The 14,902-nt window shown below is 48.1% G+C and overlaps 1 protein-coding gene across 2 annotated transcripts in view; it reads right to left on the reverse strand.

Moving 5' to 3' along the window:
* The window catches only part of MED14 (mediator complex subunit 14), a 1,045,467-nt gene that overhangs the window by 773,961 nt on the left and 256,604 nt on the right, over positions 1-14,902 (reverse strand). For both annotated transcript variants that reach the window (XM_085622933.1, XM_085622932.1), the window contains exon 12: positions 5,832-5,910. In XM_085622933.1, coding sequence (XP_085479059.1) covers positions 5,832-5,910 — 79 coding nt within the window. The remainder of the gene's footprint in view (positions 1-5,831; positions 5,911-14,902) is intronic.

Genomic DNA, 14,902 nt, shown 5'->3' on the forward strand with positions numbered 1-14,902 from the left:
GGATACTCCCATGTCCTTAGTCCAGTTTTGTTCAAGAGCGGAAGCCAATGGCTCCCTGAACTGGTTCCAACTGGAGTATGCAGGGAGGGCACCAGATGTGCCCTTTAAAGCAGTCTAGTGGCGCTGGCAAGTGCCCCCACCCTGGCCCAATACACTGAAGTGTATCTGGGAGGTGGTCACACCTCCCTGTGACAGGAAACCTATTGTCCTACCTTCCCCTGCTCGAGCTTGGCTCAGCAGCAGGAGGGCAGGATCGTGTCTCTGGTCGGCAGCAGCCAGTGTCTGCTATCCGGGTCTAGGAGACCCGGAGACAAGGAGCACTAGGGGCCTCCTGGACGAGCTTTACAGAGCATGGAGTCATACCTCAAACAACGTTTACGGTGTTGGGGTAGGATTCCAACAAACAAGTTACTTACCTTCGGTAACTATATATCGGTAAGAAACATTAGTTGTTATAGATTTCTTACCTTAGAATTAACCCCAGGCATCAGACTGGATCCGGAAAGTTTTTTCGTCAGTAGTACCTCTGAGCATCGGAAGGTGGCGTTGGTCGGCTCCGCGTCAGTCGTTGGCGTTGTGTCGCCGGGATGACGTTGCGGTAGCTACTTAGACGACACCCTTGTGCGCTGACTTCAGTTCTGTACATGACTTTCCGCGCCAGAAATGCAGAGCCATGCAAGACACTGACCACTGGTGCACAAAACTAAGGCCCTGAATGAATATACTTAACACTAAAAGTCAGTTTGCAGAACGGGGCGGATGAGTGGGGCGGTAAGAAATCTATACCTAACTAATGTTTCTTACAGATATATCATTACCAAAGGTAAGTAACTTGTTCATCAGAAGGAAACACATTAGTTATAGATTCCTTACCTTAGAATAGATAGCCTAGCAATACCAACCCTGGTGGTGGGTCTGCGAACAAATATTACACCAGAAAGTTCTGAAGAACAGAATGGCCAAAGAAGCCATCTCCCTGGACTTGACTGTCTAGGCAGTAGTGTTTCGTAAAGGTCTGCAACGATGCCCACATAGCTGCCTGACAGATATAATTCAGAGGAACTCCTCGCCCTAAAGCAGTAGTGGCTGCCGTCGCCCTGGTGGAATGGGCGCGCAACCCCACTGGAGGCTCCTTTTTCACCAGAGAATAACAGGCCTTGATACACAAAACGACCCACCGAGAGATAGTCCGTTTGTGTACGGGCCGACCTTTTTTGGCACCCACGTAGCAAACAAAGAGCTGGTCATCCACCTGGAACTGTTTTGTGAGGTCGAGATAAAAATAACAGCGCACGATTTGGGTCCAGACGGTGGAGCCTCTCCTCTTTGGAAGGATGCGGAGGCAGAAAGAAGGTAAGCAAAGTGATGGTCTGCCCAATGTGAAAGGCAGTGACAACCTTTGGCAAAAAGGATGGACAGGTTCTGAGGACAACTTTGTCCGGATGCACAGAAAGAAAAGGAGGCTTTGAAGAAAGAACCTGGAGGTCACTGACTCGTCTGGCAGAAGTGATGGCCACCAGGAATGCAGTTTTGAGAGTTAAAAGCCTCAAAGGACAGTTGAGAAGTGGCTCAAAGGGAGCACACATTAAATAAGTTAAGATTAGATTCAAGTCCCACTGAAGCATAACGAAAGGATGAGGAGGAAAGAGAGGAGTTATGCCTTTCCAGAAGTGACTTACAACTGGGGACTTGAAAAGGGAAGGTTGATCTGGAAGCCGAAGGAAGGAAGAGATGGGTGAAAGATAGCCCTTGATAGTGCCCAGAGCAGAGCCCTGATGGGCTAGAGAAAGGTAACAAAAGAACCTCAGAAAGAGGGTCAGGAAGGGGATCCACAGCCTTTGCTGTGCACCATGCCACATACTTGTTCCACCGGCAGGCATATACCGGCTTAGTGGAGGGACGCCTGGCTGCCAAGATTACATCGCAGACTTCAGGAGGCAGGTCGAAAGATGTCAACTGCTGCTGCTCAATCTCCGCGCAAGGAGGTGGAGGCTGGACAGGTTCGTGAGGAGGACTGTTCCCTGTTGCTGCGACAGAAGATCCTCCCAAAGAGGCAGTCTGATCGGAGGATCGATGGCCATGTTGAGCAGCTCGGGATACCAGACTCTTCGTGCCCAATCCGGAGCCACAAGAATGACTTGGGCCCGGTCGCGCCTGACTTTCTTCAGCACTCTGGGCAGAAGTGGTATAGGCGGAAAGGAGTACGACAGACCGCAACTCCACTCGCGAAGAAAAGCGTTGCCTAGTGAGTGCAACCTTGGAAATTCCAACACGCAGAATTGCTGACATTGCGCGTTATCTTCATGGCGAATAGATCTAACGAAGGCTCTCCCCACTGTTGAAAGAGACCTTGCACCACCTCGGAGTGAAGACGTCATTCATGATCCATCATGCACCTGCGGCTGAGTTTGTCCACCCTGGCGTTCAGTGAACCTGCAAGGTGTTGAACCACCAGGGATATGCCCTGATGTTCCAGCCATGTCCAGAGGCGGAGGGCCTCTTGACATAGGGTCTACGACCCCACCCGCCACCCCACCCGCCCTGTTTGTTACAGTACCACATGGCAGTGGTGTTGTCCGTGAACACCTGCACTACTCTTCCCCGCACAGAGGGAAGGAAGGCCTTCAGTGCAAGACGAATCGCCCGAAGCTCCAGAAGGTTGATGTGAAGCTCGGACTCCGCCGGAGACCAGAGGCTTCTGATCTCTGCCTCTCCCATGTGGCCGCCCCATCCCAGAAGGTATGTCTCTGTCACCACTGTGTGCTCTGGTTGGGGAAGGGAGAGGGATCTGCCATTGACCCAATCCTGGTTCGTGAGCCACCACTGCAGTTGTTGTGCAGTGCCCGCCGAGATCTGGGAGCAATCGGACAGATTCCCGTGATGCTGCGCCCACTCTAACTTCAGGTCACACTGCAGAGCCCGCATATGCCGCCTGGCATGATCAACCAACAGGATGCAGGAGGCCATGAGGCCCAGCGCCTCAGGGTCATTCTGACCGAAACCAAGGATAGAGGCTGAAAGATCGGAATCATAGCCCGAATATCCCGGACTTGCTGTTCGGGAGGATAGCGCCGAAACCACGTTGTGTCCAGAACTGCTCCAATGAAGAGGAGCTTCTGAGAGGGAATCAGGTGTGACTTCGGCACATTGATGGAGAACCCCAGCGAATGCAGGAGGTCGGGAGTAGTCTGGAGGTGGGAGACGACTGCCTGGGGCGAGCCCGCCTTCAACAGCCAGTCGTCGAGATAGGGGAAGACTGACACCCCTGATCTGCGCAGATGAGCTGCGACCACAGCCATCGCTTTTGTGAACACCCGAGGGGTGCTGGTATGGCCAAAGGGGAGCAAGCTAAACTGAAAATGTTCGTGGCCTACCGTGAACCACAGGTAACGCCGGTGGGCCGGCAGGACAGGGATGTGAGAATAAGCGTCCTGCAAGTCCAATGCTACCATCCAGTCTTCTGGGTCAAGGGCAGACAAGACTTTTCCTTCCGGAGGAAGCAGTTGACGTTCCTGAGATCCAAGATAGGATGCAGGCCCTTGTCCTTCTTGGGGACCAGAAAGTAGTGCGAGTAACAACCACAACCTACTTCTGGGACAGGAACGTGCTTGATGTCTCCCTTGGCCAAGAGAGCTGTAACTTCCTGATGGATAAGGGCCAGAAAATACTCCGATATGCGGTGGTATCTTAGTGGCATGGCTGGAGGGGTAGTCTCAAAGGAGAGGGACTATCTGCAAAACCCACCTGTCCGACATGATGTTGAGCCAGTGGGGGAGGTGATGGCGGATCCTGCCGCCCACTGGAGTTTGATGGGCCTGAAAGGTCGGACTAGGAGGCTGCTGCAGAGGGAAGGTTGGTGGACTGGCCCGCCCGCTGGCCCCCGGAATAACGATGGTTGTATCCACATCCCCGGCTGCGCAAAGGTTGGGCAACTTGCTGCGGCCTGTGGCTCTGGGCAGGATGTAGCGGGGCACCCCTTCCATAGCCACGAAAGGGGCGAAAAGCAGACTGCGCAGGGCGGTTGGAGAGGCCCAACAACGTGGCCATTGCCCTGAGTCCCTTTCCGGTGGAGCGGTAGGGAAAGCGCTTTTGGAGGTGGAGGATTGGACCACCAAGCTCTCCGGGGTGGGGTGTTGGGAAAGGAAAGTGGCGTCGCCTGGAGCCGGCGTCAGGCGATTATACTGTCCACGGGAGCCCCTGTGTTGGGCCTGGACCATGTGCCCAAAAGGACGTCGGTGAGGGCCTCCTTAAACGGAAGCAAGGGCTCCGAAGAGCTCCCGGCCGCTTGAAGCACCTCTGTCAGGAGGTTAGTCCTGACCGCCACTGAAGGAAGCTTGAGGTTGAGAGCCTAGGCCGGCCTACACAATACCACTGCATATGACGCTCCCTCCTCCGTAGCCATGGAAGGAGACAACATGCCAAGGTCAAGCGAGGTTTCCAAACCACTGGCATCCCCCAGTTCCTTTCTCCAGTCATGTTCACTTTCCTGGTCAGCTAGAGGGTCACCTGACCACTCCCAGTCCTCCTCCTCAGTATCTGGGTGCCATTCTGGTTGAAAAGGGGCCCCAGGAGTGAACAGGGGCATTAAAACCCCTCTCTGTGCATTGCCGGCGCCCATTCTCTTAGCGGACCCGCCAGAGAGAGGGCTGCTCCATCATGGGGGCAATTTTGTCTACTTGCTGAGCCCCGGTGAGACATGTCTGTAAGGCGCACATGGGCTGTCCAGGCACCATGAGATGTGCACGCGTATGGTGCGAGCAGGTGTTGTGATAACGCCGTGAGCCATACGCGTGCACATCTCCTCTCCTGCAAGTTAATGTAACGCCGTCATACGCGTTCACGAACGTGTACACAATTGCAATACTTTGTGCACATGTCCTGTCCCCCTTCCAAAGCAAGTCAACAACAATAGATCTCGCTGCGTCGCTAGGTGAGACCTAAAAATGAAACTTAAACGTTTCTATTTTTTTTTTGCTTTTTAAACGCATCGGCTGCGTTAAAAAAAGAATATTACTTTATTTAAAAGCAATCATAGACATGGTGGTCTGATGACCTCATTATTATTCATCAGGTAGGTCTATTTATGACCCAGTGGGAATCACAAAACGTGTAAAACACACTTTTGTACACGAGTGTCTGCGATTACCAAACACCGAATCGCAAAAGCTTGCCATTTGGTAATCGCAAACACTAAGCTTTGTACATGTAACCCTTAGATCTCCACACTACACCAGAATAGGCTTAGCGTGCCTCACCACTGGAGACCCCAAAGAAGCAATGCGTAAAACTGGCATTCTCGGAATTCAGTTAGATCACAGCAGTGTCTGGTTCCTGAGGTGTCACTTACTGGATACAATAATTGTTAGAACAATTGTCCTGTTGTCCCTCAGGTCTTTAGGCCCCAGAGAACAGGTTTCACAGAAGCAAACAGTCACTTACGATCGATAAAGCACAGCTGAGAGCTCTTTAAGGGCATGGTGTGGAACTATTGTCGACAATAAGATGACAAGAACCATGGCAAGTTGCATATTCTTATTCAATGGGTAATCCAACTGAACAGATTTAAGAATCACTTTTGGATCTGAAACCACACATTGGTAAACAGTGTTCTATATTTTTTTTAAGTTGTTTAATCAACAAGGGAGGCAATAGCAATCAGCTAGAAATAGCCTACGAAAAAACATGTTTCAGATTCAGAAGGCAGTGAGGCAAAAGGTAATAGGTCCTAGCTCATCACACTATACAGTGGGGTTTGGTACCACACATTGTAAAGTCTATCTGTACCACTTTTTCCTTGGCCTATATAATTTATTTTTCCCCAAATAACTTACTTGAGCTGCTGAAGCCAAGGAATGATGCGCTTCATATCATCATTGATAGACTTCTCAACGTCATCAAGTGTTGGCTGATCTGGAAAAATATCTGTTGTCAATTATTTTATAAACTATTAGGCTCCAATGTTATAAAACAATAAGACTATTATTGGGTCAAAACAATTCCCAAAACAGAATCTCAGCATACAATTAACTGAATTAGGCAGATACTCCTGTCTACATTCTAGTAGTACATTCTCAAGTTAACACACATTTTTATAACTCGGGAAACAGAGATTAGTAATTTGGAAAATACATTATTTAAGTTAGTGTAGTCAACTGACCTCTTTAATTAACAGGAAACGTGCCCAGCTGTTAAGAGTTATAAAGATAGGCATCCATGTGTCAAAATGACAAAACATGGTAAATATGCAGAGAATTAAGAGAAGTATCTAGTTGTAATTCAATTCTTGGCCAATTCTGTTCTAAAATCAATCAGGTTGGCCTCAGGTAACAATACAACTTTGACCCTATGTAGCTTCCCGGATTTGAGGGGTTGCTGAAGAGCCAATCTTCAAGAACAGCAATCATACGACATAGGCAAAACCTATAATAATGTTGGCTGATTAAAGGCAAAAGTGCAAAAAACTTCTTCCAGATATAATAAAGGGGTTTGTGCTCACACCGCCATAAACAGAATCTGACAATGGACCAACTAATGGATAAGTTTAAAAAAGAAATAAAAAGTCCTCCCTAGGCTACAGGAAACCCCAATTCCAATTACTGGACACCAAGCAAATGTAAATTGTACCCAGTTCTGTGCACCTGCTTAAGCTCGTCAACATTACTGGTATTGCTCACAAAAAGAAAACACCCAAAAATATTCTTCTTAAGCCCCTTCCCCCACCAACCAATCCCAACTATCAGAGATACTGGACTGTTTTAAGACAAAAAAATTAGCCCAGGACATTCCGTGAAAAGGCCCTGCGCAAACTCCCAGGACTCTGTCCTGATCCGAGATATGGGGGCCTCAGTGTCCCTCCAATTGCTCATTACCACTGAATACGTCATGCACAGTATCCTCCAGATGAACTGTAACCTAGCAATGTAACATCGTGAATAAAATATTGCATATACGTACGCATTTAACTTGGCAACAGAAATTAAAAAGCAAGGGCAAGTAATCTTGTTCTGACAACACCATCCTAGCATAAACTTGGATAAATCATAAACAAAGAATCTGAATGATAATCAGGCTAAGGTCCATCCCATGGCGATGGTGTCCTTAGAAAGGGGGGGTGTTAAAGACTAAAAGAAGGTGGTGGTATCCTCTGCAATTCCTGTAGAAGTCTGCTAGGCAATGATCTGGAGTCCTCAGCATGAGCTGAAGTCAAAAGAAAAGCCCACGCAGCTATGCTGGGTATACTTGAAAGGGTGTGTGTGGAAACCAGAGTCCGTGCAACACCCAGGATGAAAAAACGAGTAGGAGTTTAGAATAATGGGCCAACCCTTCAAGAAAAAAGGCAAGAAGTCTGGGAAAACAGATTCTCTACTGACCCAAGCTCAGGTCCCCCCTTCTCAGGGAGAGGACCTGTCAGTCCCAGAGGGAGCTGAGCCCCAGGAACTTGGGCCTTACACAGCTGAGCTCCTGGACCCAGGGTGAGCCTCTAGGGAAGATCTGTGCCAAGGACAGAGGGTCTGTCCCACTCTTGAAAGCTTGAGACAACAAGCTGCTGTTCAGGAAACAGGAGATGTCTGTAGCTCCCACAGAACTTATTGGGAGGTGGGACTCGAGGCCAGTGACCCCAGCACTGGTGCCTCTAGGACAGTGGTAGTGCCTCAGATATATAGAGAGTTCCTGTCAGTTTGGATCATGACATCCCCTTAGCTGGGCATTTTGCCAAGGCCAAAACTTGGGGCAGGTTAGTTAGCCACTTCTGCTGGCCAAGTATGTTCCGGAACGTGAAGGAGTTTTGCAACTCCTGTGCCACCTACCAAGCCAATGTCTAAGCAGGTGGCTGCCCAAAAGCCCTCTTAACACCACTTCCAGTGATTGGGGTTCCCTTTGAAAGGGTAGGGGTTGATGTGGTTTGTCCCCTAGACCTCTCAACTGCATCAGGGAACAGATTTATACTGGTTGTGGTGGATCACACCACCTGATACCTTGAAGCAATATCCTCTAGGACCACTAGTGCTCCTGCAGTGGCTTAGTCTCTCATTGGTATCTTTACCAGGGTGGGTTTCACTAAGGAAGTGGTGTCAGAGAGAGGTAAAAAACTCAATGTCTGGCTACCTGAAACGCATGTGGGCTGAATGTGGAGTGACTTAAAAATTCACCACCCCATATCTCCCACAAATAAATAGTTTAGATATTCAACAAAACCTTGAAAGGCACGATCATGGGACTCCCTGAAAAACTCAGAAGGAGATGGGATGTCTTGCTGCCATGCCTGCATTTTGCCTACAGAGAATTGCCACAGAAGGGAGTAGGTTTTCCCCCCTTAGGACTTCTGTTTGGACATCCTGTAAGGGGACCATTGTGTCTGGTGAAGAAAGGCACAATGTGACCTCTCAAAGAGCCTAAGCCAGACATAGTGGACTATATGCTTGGCCTATGTTGGAGGATGGCAAAGTACATGGAAAAAGCATCTAAAAACCTCAAGGCCTGCCAAGAGCTCCAGAACCTCTGGTATGATCAGAAGACTGCACTGATGGAGTTCCAACTATAGCGGAAGGTGTGGGTTTTGGAGTTTGGAGGGCCCTCTAGAACAAATGGAGTGAGCCCTACCCTAACAAAAAAGAAAAAGAGAAGCTGCCTATTTGGTAGACCTTGGCACTTGCAGGAACCCCACAAGGGTAATCCATGTGAGCCACCTTAAACTCTCTCACGACAGGGCTGAGGTGGACATGCTGATGCTCACTGATAATCGTGAGGAAGAGAGTGAACCTCTCCCCGAGCTTCTCTCACAAACCTAAAGATGGTTCAGTTGAGGCAGTGGTCTTTTCAGACTCCCTCTCTGCCCAACAGCAGGCTGACTACAGGCAAGTCCTGCAACAGTATTCTGAGTTCTTCTCTTTCACCCACTGGCCAGACAAGCTGGTGTACTCCCGACATGGATACTGGGGATAGCCAGCCTACCTGTCAAAAATGAAATCCACAGGCAGTCTGATAAAGTCAAAGACAGCATCACATGTGAAGTAAGTAAGATGCTGGAATTGGAAGTCATTGAACCCTCTGAGAACCCCTGTGCCGACACTGTTGTCTTAGTCCCAAAACTGAATAGCCACGGAGGTAAACCGGAGTTGAGGTTTTCTGTGGAATACTGGGGCTTCAGTGCAGTAACCACGACAGATACAAACCCTACTCCTACGGCTGACGAATTGACTGACATGGGCTGCCGAGTTTGCAAGTACTTTTGATTTGACATCAGAGTACAGGCAGCAAAAGATAAATTTGCATTCTCAACCCCAGGTGGGTATTATCAGTTCACTGTTATACCCTTTGTATTAAGGAATGTCCCTGCCACCATCCAAAGGTTGGTGAACAAAGTCCTAGCCGGACTGGAGTTTAGTGCAGTTTATCAACGATATTGCTGTCTTTACCTCCCCTTAGCAGGATCACCTGATCCACCTTGGTAAGGTCCTGGAGGCTCTCTGTAATGCAGATCTCACTTTGAAGGAAAACAAGTGCCAGATAGGACAAGGCTTCGTTGTATACTTGGGCCACCTGGCGGGTGGAGGCCAAGTTCAACACTTGCAACCCTAGATCCAGACAATTGTGAGCTGGTTAGCTCCAACCACCCAGACTCGGGTCATGGTGTTCCTTGGTTTGACTGGGCATTACAGGAGGTTTGTAATGGGGTATGGGTGTTATGTGGACACCCTCACAGAAATGACATCCTAGAAAATGCCTAAGAAAGTAAACTGGACAGTGAGCTGTCAAAAGGCTTTTGACACTCTGAAGGAAGCAACGTGCTCAGCACCCATTCTAAAACCAGATTATTCAAAGCAGTTCATAGTGCAGACAGATGCCTCTGACCATGGGACAGGTGTGGTCATATCCCTAACCAATGACGGTGGCCATAATCCACCTGTTGCTTTCATTAGCAGGAGGTTACTCCACAGAGAGCAGCGTTGGATTGCCATACAGAGGGAAGCCTTTGCTATGGCTTGCACCCAAAAAACATTGAGGCCATACTGGTTTAGCTCTTACTTCCTTGTTCAAACTGACCACAAGCCTCTCAGATTGCTGATGAAAATCAAAGGCGAAAATCTCAGACTGTTAAGGTGGTCCATCTCCCTACAATGTATGGACTTTACACTGGAACACCGACCGGGGCTGACCATGACTATGCCTTTCCAGGTTCTTCCACTTAGAAGATGAAGACGCTCTTGGGAATGGTTAGTCTCATCCTCTTTCGTTTGAGAGGGGGTTGTGTAGGAAAGTGACGTTTTCAACATGGTCACCCCCACTTTTTGCCTGGTGTTTGATGTGATTTCAACTGGAAGTACACTGGGTTCCTGCTAAACAGCCCCCAGGGACAGATCTCTTTCCCAAAACCGTACAATTGTTACTCCCAATTGGCAATACCTTTGGTACCTTCTGAAAGTCCCTAGTAAATGGTACCCCTGGTACCTAGGGCCAGAGGTACTAAAGAGGGTCCCCAAGGGTGGCAGTACAATTTATGCCACCCTAAGGGCCCCCACACTGAGCTCATACAAACTGCCACTCAAGGCAACGTGTCTTTGTGCAGACGAAAGTGAAAACACGATCGTGTCGAAAAGGGCACATTTGTACAGATGCATTCACTTTTTAGAACTATTTACTTTGGTTGGCTTTTTTCCAATACAAATTATATTTTTACAGTTTTAGCCTATTGGGCTATAAAAGGCAGTTTTATATGGGTAAATGAGACTTACAATTCTCATAATTCTTAGCTCATCACCTTCCATGACAACCCTTAATATGGTGTCATCATGTCTATATCTCAAAATATACACACATATTGGCCTTGGGTTATCTCCAGAATTTATTCTGGGGTCAAGAGATTAGTGTGTTTTGCCTCAAAATACAAATGCTGTTTCTGGGTGTATTACTTCTGCTCATCAATTCTATTAGTAACAATCTTGAGATCCTTGTTAAATATTTTGGCTGTATCCTCCAATGTATATGCTCCAATTTTAACAGAGCTCATCTTTCTTTCCACTACTGCGACAGAGTCCAGGTGCTTCTAAATCTGATCCTGCTTTTCACTCACAGTCTGATATGTTGATAGGAGGGGCCTATATATAATTCATTTCTATTAGCAGGGTTCTTACTCTGTGGTTTATATTGTGCATTACTTAACTGGTTAAATAGGAGTGTTGGTGCCTGAAGCTCTGCTGAGAAGCCCACAGATGATGCAATGAACGACAAATACTAAGTCTGCATCTCCTTAAAACCACCTCATGCCTCCATTTATCTCTGCCAGACATTCCTTGCCTCTTTAGCTCACTTTGCAGGCTCCAGCTTTTCTCTTTGCAACGAGTTTACCTTCTTTCTCTGGCTTTCCGCTTTGTGTGTTTTTCCCTCGCTTGCTTAATGCCGGATGCCAAAAAATAAGTGTCGGTCCGCAAAAAGAAATACTGCTGGCCTCCAGGGCAACCACCGGCTCAAATTAAGCACTGGTGTGTAGACAGAGGCTAAAACAGAACCTAAAGTTTGCCCAAGTTACTTGAAACAAGATTCCCCGAGAACTCACTTGATAAGTCACAAGCATGTCAATCTTCTTGTGTTTTTTTTCCTGTTTTGCCCGTACTTCATAGCATGAGTGCTTTTCACATTTAATCCAGTGCTTATATTGCTGATTACTCTGGAAACAAAGCTCCAAATATGATGTGTTTTAAAATATGTGCATGAAGCTCAACAGAAAGATAGCCTTTCAAATGGACAGCATCACCACTCCTCACCCCCCAAATTAGACTTTTCACTATTCAAAGATGAATTTTCTATTGAGCCCTGGTTTAAAATAACTTTGTGCGAGTGATTAGAGGGGTTGTGGCCAACAACTTGGCCGGCTAGCCGCACTCTCCGCGAACTACGGCTGAACAAGAAAGATCCAACTCCCATCCTACCTCAACAAGGGCCATCCAACTATGTTCTGCTAACGATGATATTGGCGCAGCCATCCTGAATTGCCGGTGGACTGTTCCCAGCCTTGGGATCGCCGCAAACAACTGGCGGGCACCTGCGGACAGGGAGCAGACTGGAGAGGCAAAACCAGCTTGCCGGATGGGCCGCAGGCATGCACTGGCACCACTGACACAGAGGTGTTGAGTGCCCCTCCAATACCGGATGGATGAGAGGACCCTCCCTGGGGGTGCTCGGCCCCAGAACAGAGTGCCTGCTCCTCCGCAGGGTGTCGCAGGGGGCCAGATAGGCGTCAGGGACGCTATACCAAGGTCGTGGGCCCCTCAACGAAGAAGACACTCATTCTATGCCAAACAATGCTACATTACTACAGTTTATTCAGCCATGGCAAGAGTGTGTTCAGAGGGCTCACTTCTGCAATAAGACATACAGAATGTCTCCAAGAGGGTCACAGTGGCATAAAACAGACTTTCAGAAGTGGAGGACCTAGTGCAAGACCTTGAGAAAGGAGTAGAGGAGCTCCGAACCACTAACAAGTATTTTGTGTGAGCAGTTCCGGTGGGGTCATTCGAAGACTCCGGTCTTGAGGTCCATTCTGAACTGGTGCAGTGTCGGGCTACGTCGGAGGATAAAGGGGAGTTTGTTACATTAAGCCATGGGGTAGAAATTAAACGCCTGGGACCTGCAGGATAGAGAGGTGAAAAGGGGTCTCAGGGTAGATACTCAATTCTTTTTTGCTGAAAATAAAGGGACAGATTCCTGTGGCAGACCTATAAGGCTGTTCTGAGGGACAGGGCTCAAAACCTGGTCTTGGTGAAAACAAAACCAGGGGGATGTGAAACTAGAGAACCTAGAGCGACAGATCCATGCGGACCATTATCTATCATGACCGGGTAACCCATAATACCAATGCACAGATTATCCAAGTATTCGCTCAAAATTACAAGTCGTTCTATGAAGCACGCCCCCTTGGTGATCCCACAGAAAAAGGCCCAATATCTGGCCGACGTGCTAAAACCAGTGCTAGGGGCAGACGCAGTGCAGGCACTGAAAGGCGACCTCGGGCTCCATGAGGTGCAAGCTGCCATCTCTAAACTAAGGTTGGGCAAAACCCTGTGCCCCAACGGCATCCCCGCCAAATTTTACAAATGTTACTTGGCTCTCCTGGGACCCCACCTGACTCTACCAAGAAGTGAGCGAAATAGGCGCTCTCCACCCCAGACTGCCGGAAGACGAAGAGAAGGGTACTGCCAAAGGAGGGCAAACCCAGAGAAAGGTGCAAATCATATTGGCCGATCTTGCTATTGAATACAGAAGTCAAATTTTGGGCTACATTATTGGCAACACGTTTATTGCAGGTTATCATGCCGCTTATCCACAATGACCAGCCGGGCTTTATGCCACACGGTTGAACCTTCGTCGCACATACAAATGGATTGCAGTAGTAAAGGACCAAACATCTCCTCAACCCTTCCTGTCGCTTGACACAGAGAAAGCATTTGACGCCGTACACTGGCCTTTTTTAGAACATAGATACAGTTTGGATTTGGGACCAAATTCTGGAATTGGGTGGCAGTATTATATCACGACCCGACAGCAGCAGTAAAGGTTAATGGGAGGTGGTCCTCCCAATTCCTTCCTTTTTGCACTCACAGTGGAATCCCTGGCATGCAAGATTCAAAATCTCCCTGGAATCGAAGGATTCCGGATTAACCCGAATGATGACGTAGACGAGATTTCACTCTATGCAGACGATATTCTTTTATACATAACTGAATCCAAGATAACTATCCCAAACCCATTTCAAATACTACAAGGATATGGGTGGCATTCGGGATATAATATTAACTGGGAAAAATCCATGAATTCTCCCCCGGGCCTCCCTAGGACATGCCTTCACTACCAGGAAGCCTGAAGGTAGTGCCTGAGGGTTTTATAAACCTCAGAATTTGTATGACATCCCATAGAGAAGTACGCCATAAACGAATGATGGAGGCAACTCCCCCTCTCGTTATTAGGAAAATGATTACCTTACCCCAGTGATTGTATTCCCTCCAGAATACCTATTATCCACTTCCTAGGGCCACATTCACCAGCATCAATGAGGAAGTGATATCGTTAATATGGAAGGGCGGACATCCCAGAATATCACTTAAGACTTTAAAGCGCAATTCATATAATGGAAGCATAGCCCTCTCTGCACAACTGAGGTATGCATGGGTAGCAGAAGGATTGATAAGCATGGGGATATCTGAATATGCACGTTTAGAAAGGAGGCTATTACAAGAAGAGCTGACCAGGGTATCCCTCTCCTATAAGACACTGAATAATAACCAGCCCGACAATTTTGTTGAGCTTCGGGAATGCTGGGAGCGAGATGTAGGCGAACTAGTGGACACTAACTGGGAAGCGTCCTTAATGGCCACTTCCCTGGGGTGCATTAAGTCCCAACTGTACCTAATCTAGTATAAAATCATCCACAGGGTTTAAAATGACAGATATAGGCTCCACACAATGGGCAGGGCATGTCTTCGATGCCAGGTAGCAAGGGGCAACTTTATACACACACTTTGGGGGTTCCTTCACATCAAGGTCTACTGGACACAGTTTATAGAAGAGTTTAGCAACATCCTGCAGACCACTCTCCCAACAGATCGCAAATATATACAATTAGAATCGTGAACGTAGACGCTCCACGTCCCCAACACATCTTTACTGCCCTAGGTCTGGTTGTTGCCAAGAGGGATGTGGCTAGGCGGTGGGGATCAGCAGAAGTACCCACTATCCAGAAATGGAAGCGACAGATGGATCTCTACATAGCAGAGGAGAAGGTCACACATCACAGTAGGAGCTGTCCACGAAGATTTCACAGAGTATGGGGCAGTTGGACAGAATACTATGGGCTGGGTCTGATAGATGGAGCCAAAGGACTCTCAGCAAGCAGAGAACCCTGCACGAC

Source organism: Triturus cristatus, chromosome 8, assembly GCF_964204655.1.
Source record: "Triturus cristatus chromosome 8, aTriCri1.1, whole genome shotgun sequence".
In the NCBI taxonomy this organism is placed as follows: domain Eukaryota; kingdom Metazoa; phylum Chordata; class Amphibia; order Caudata; family Salamandridae; genus Triturus; species Triturus cristatus.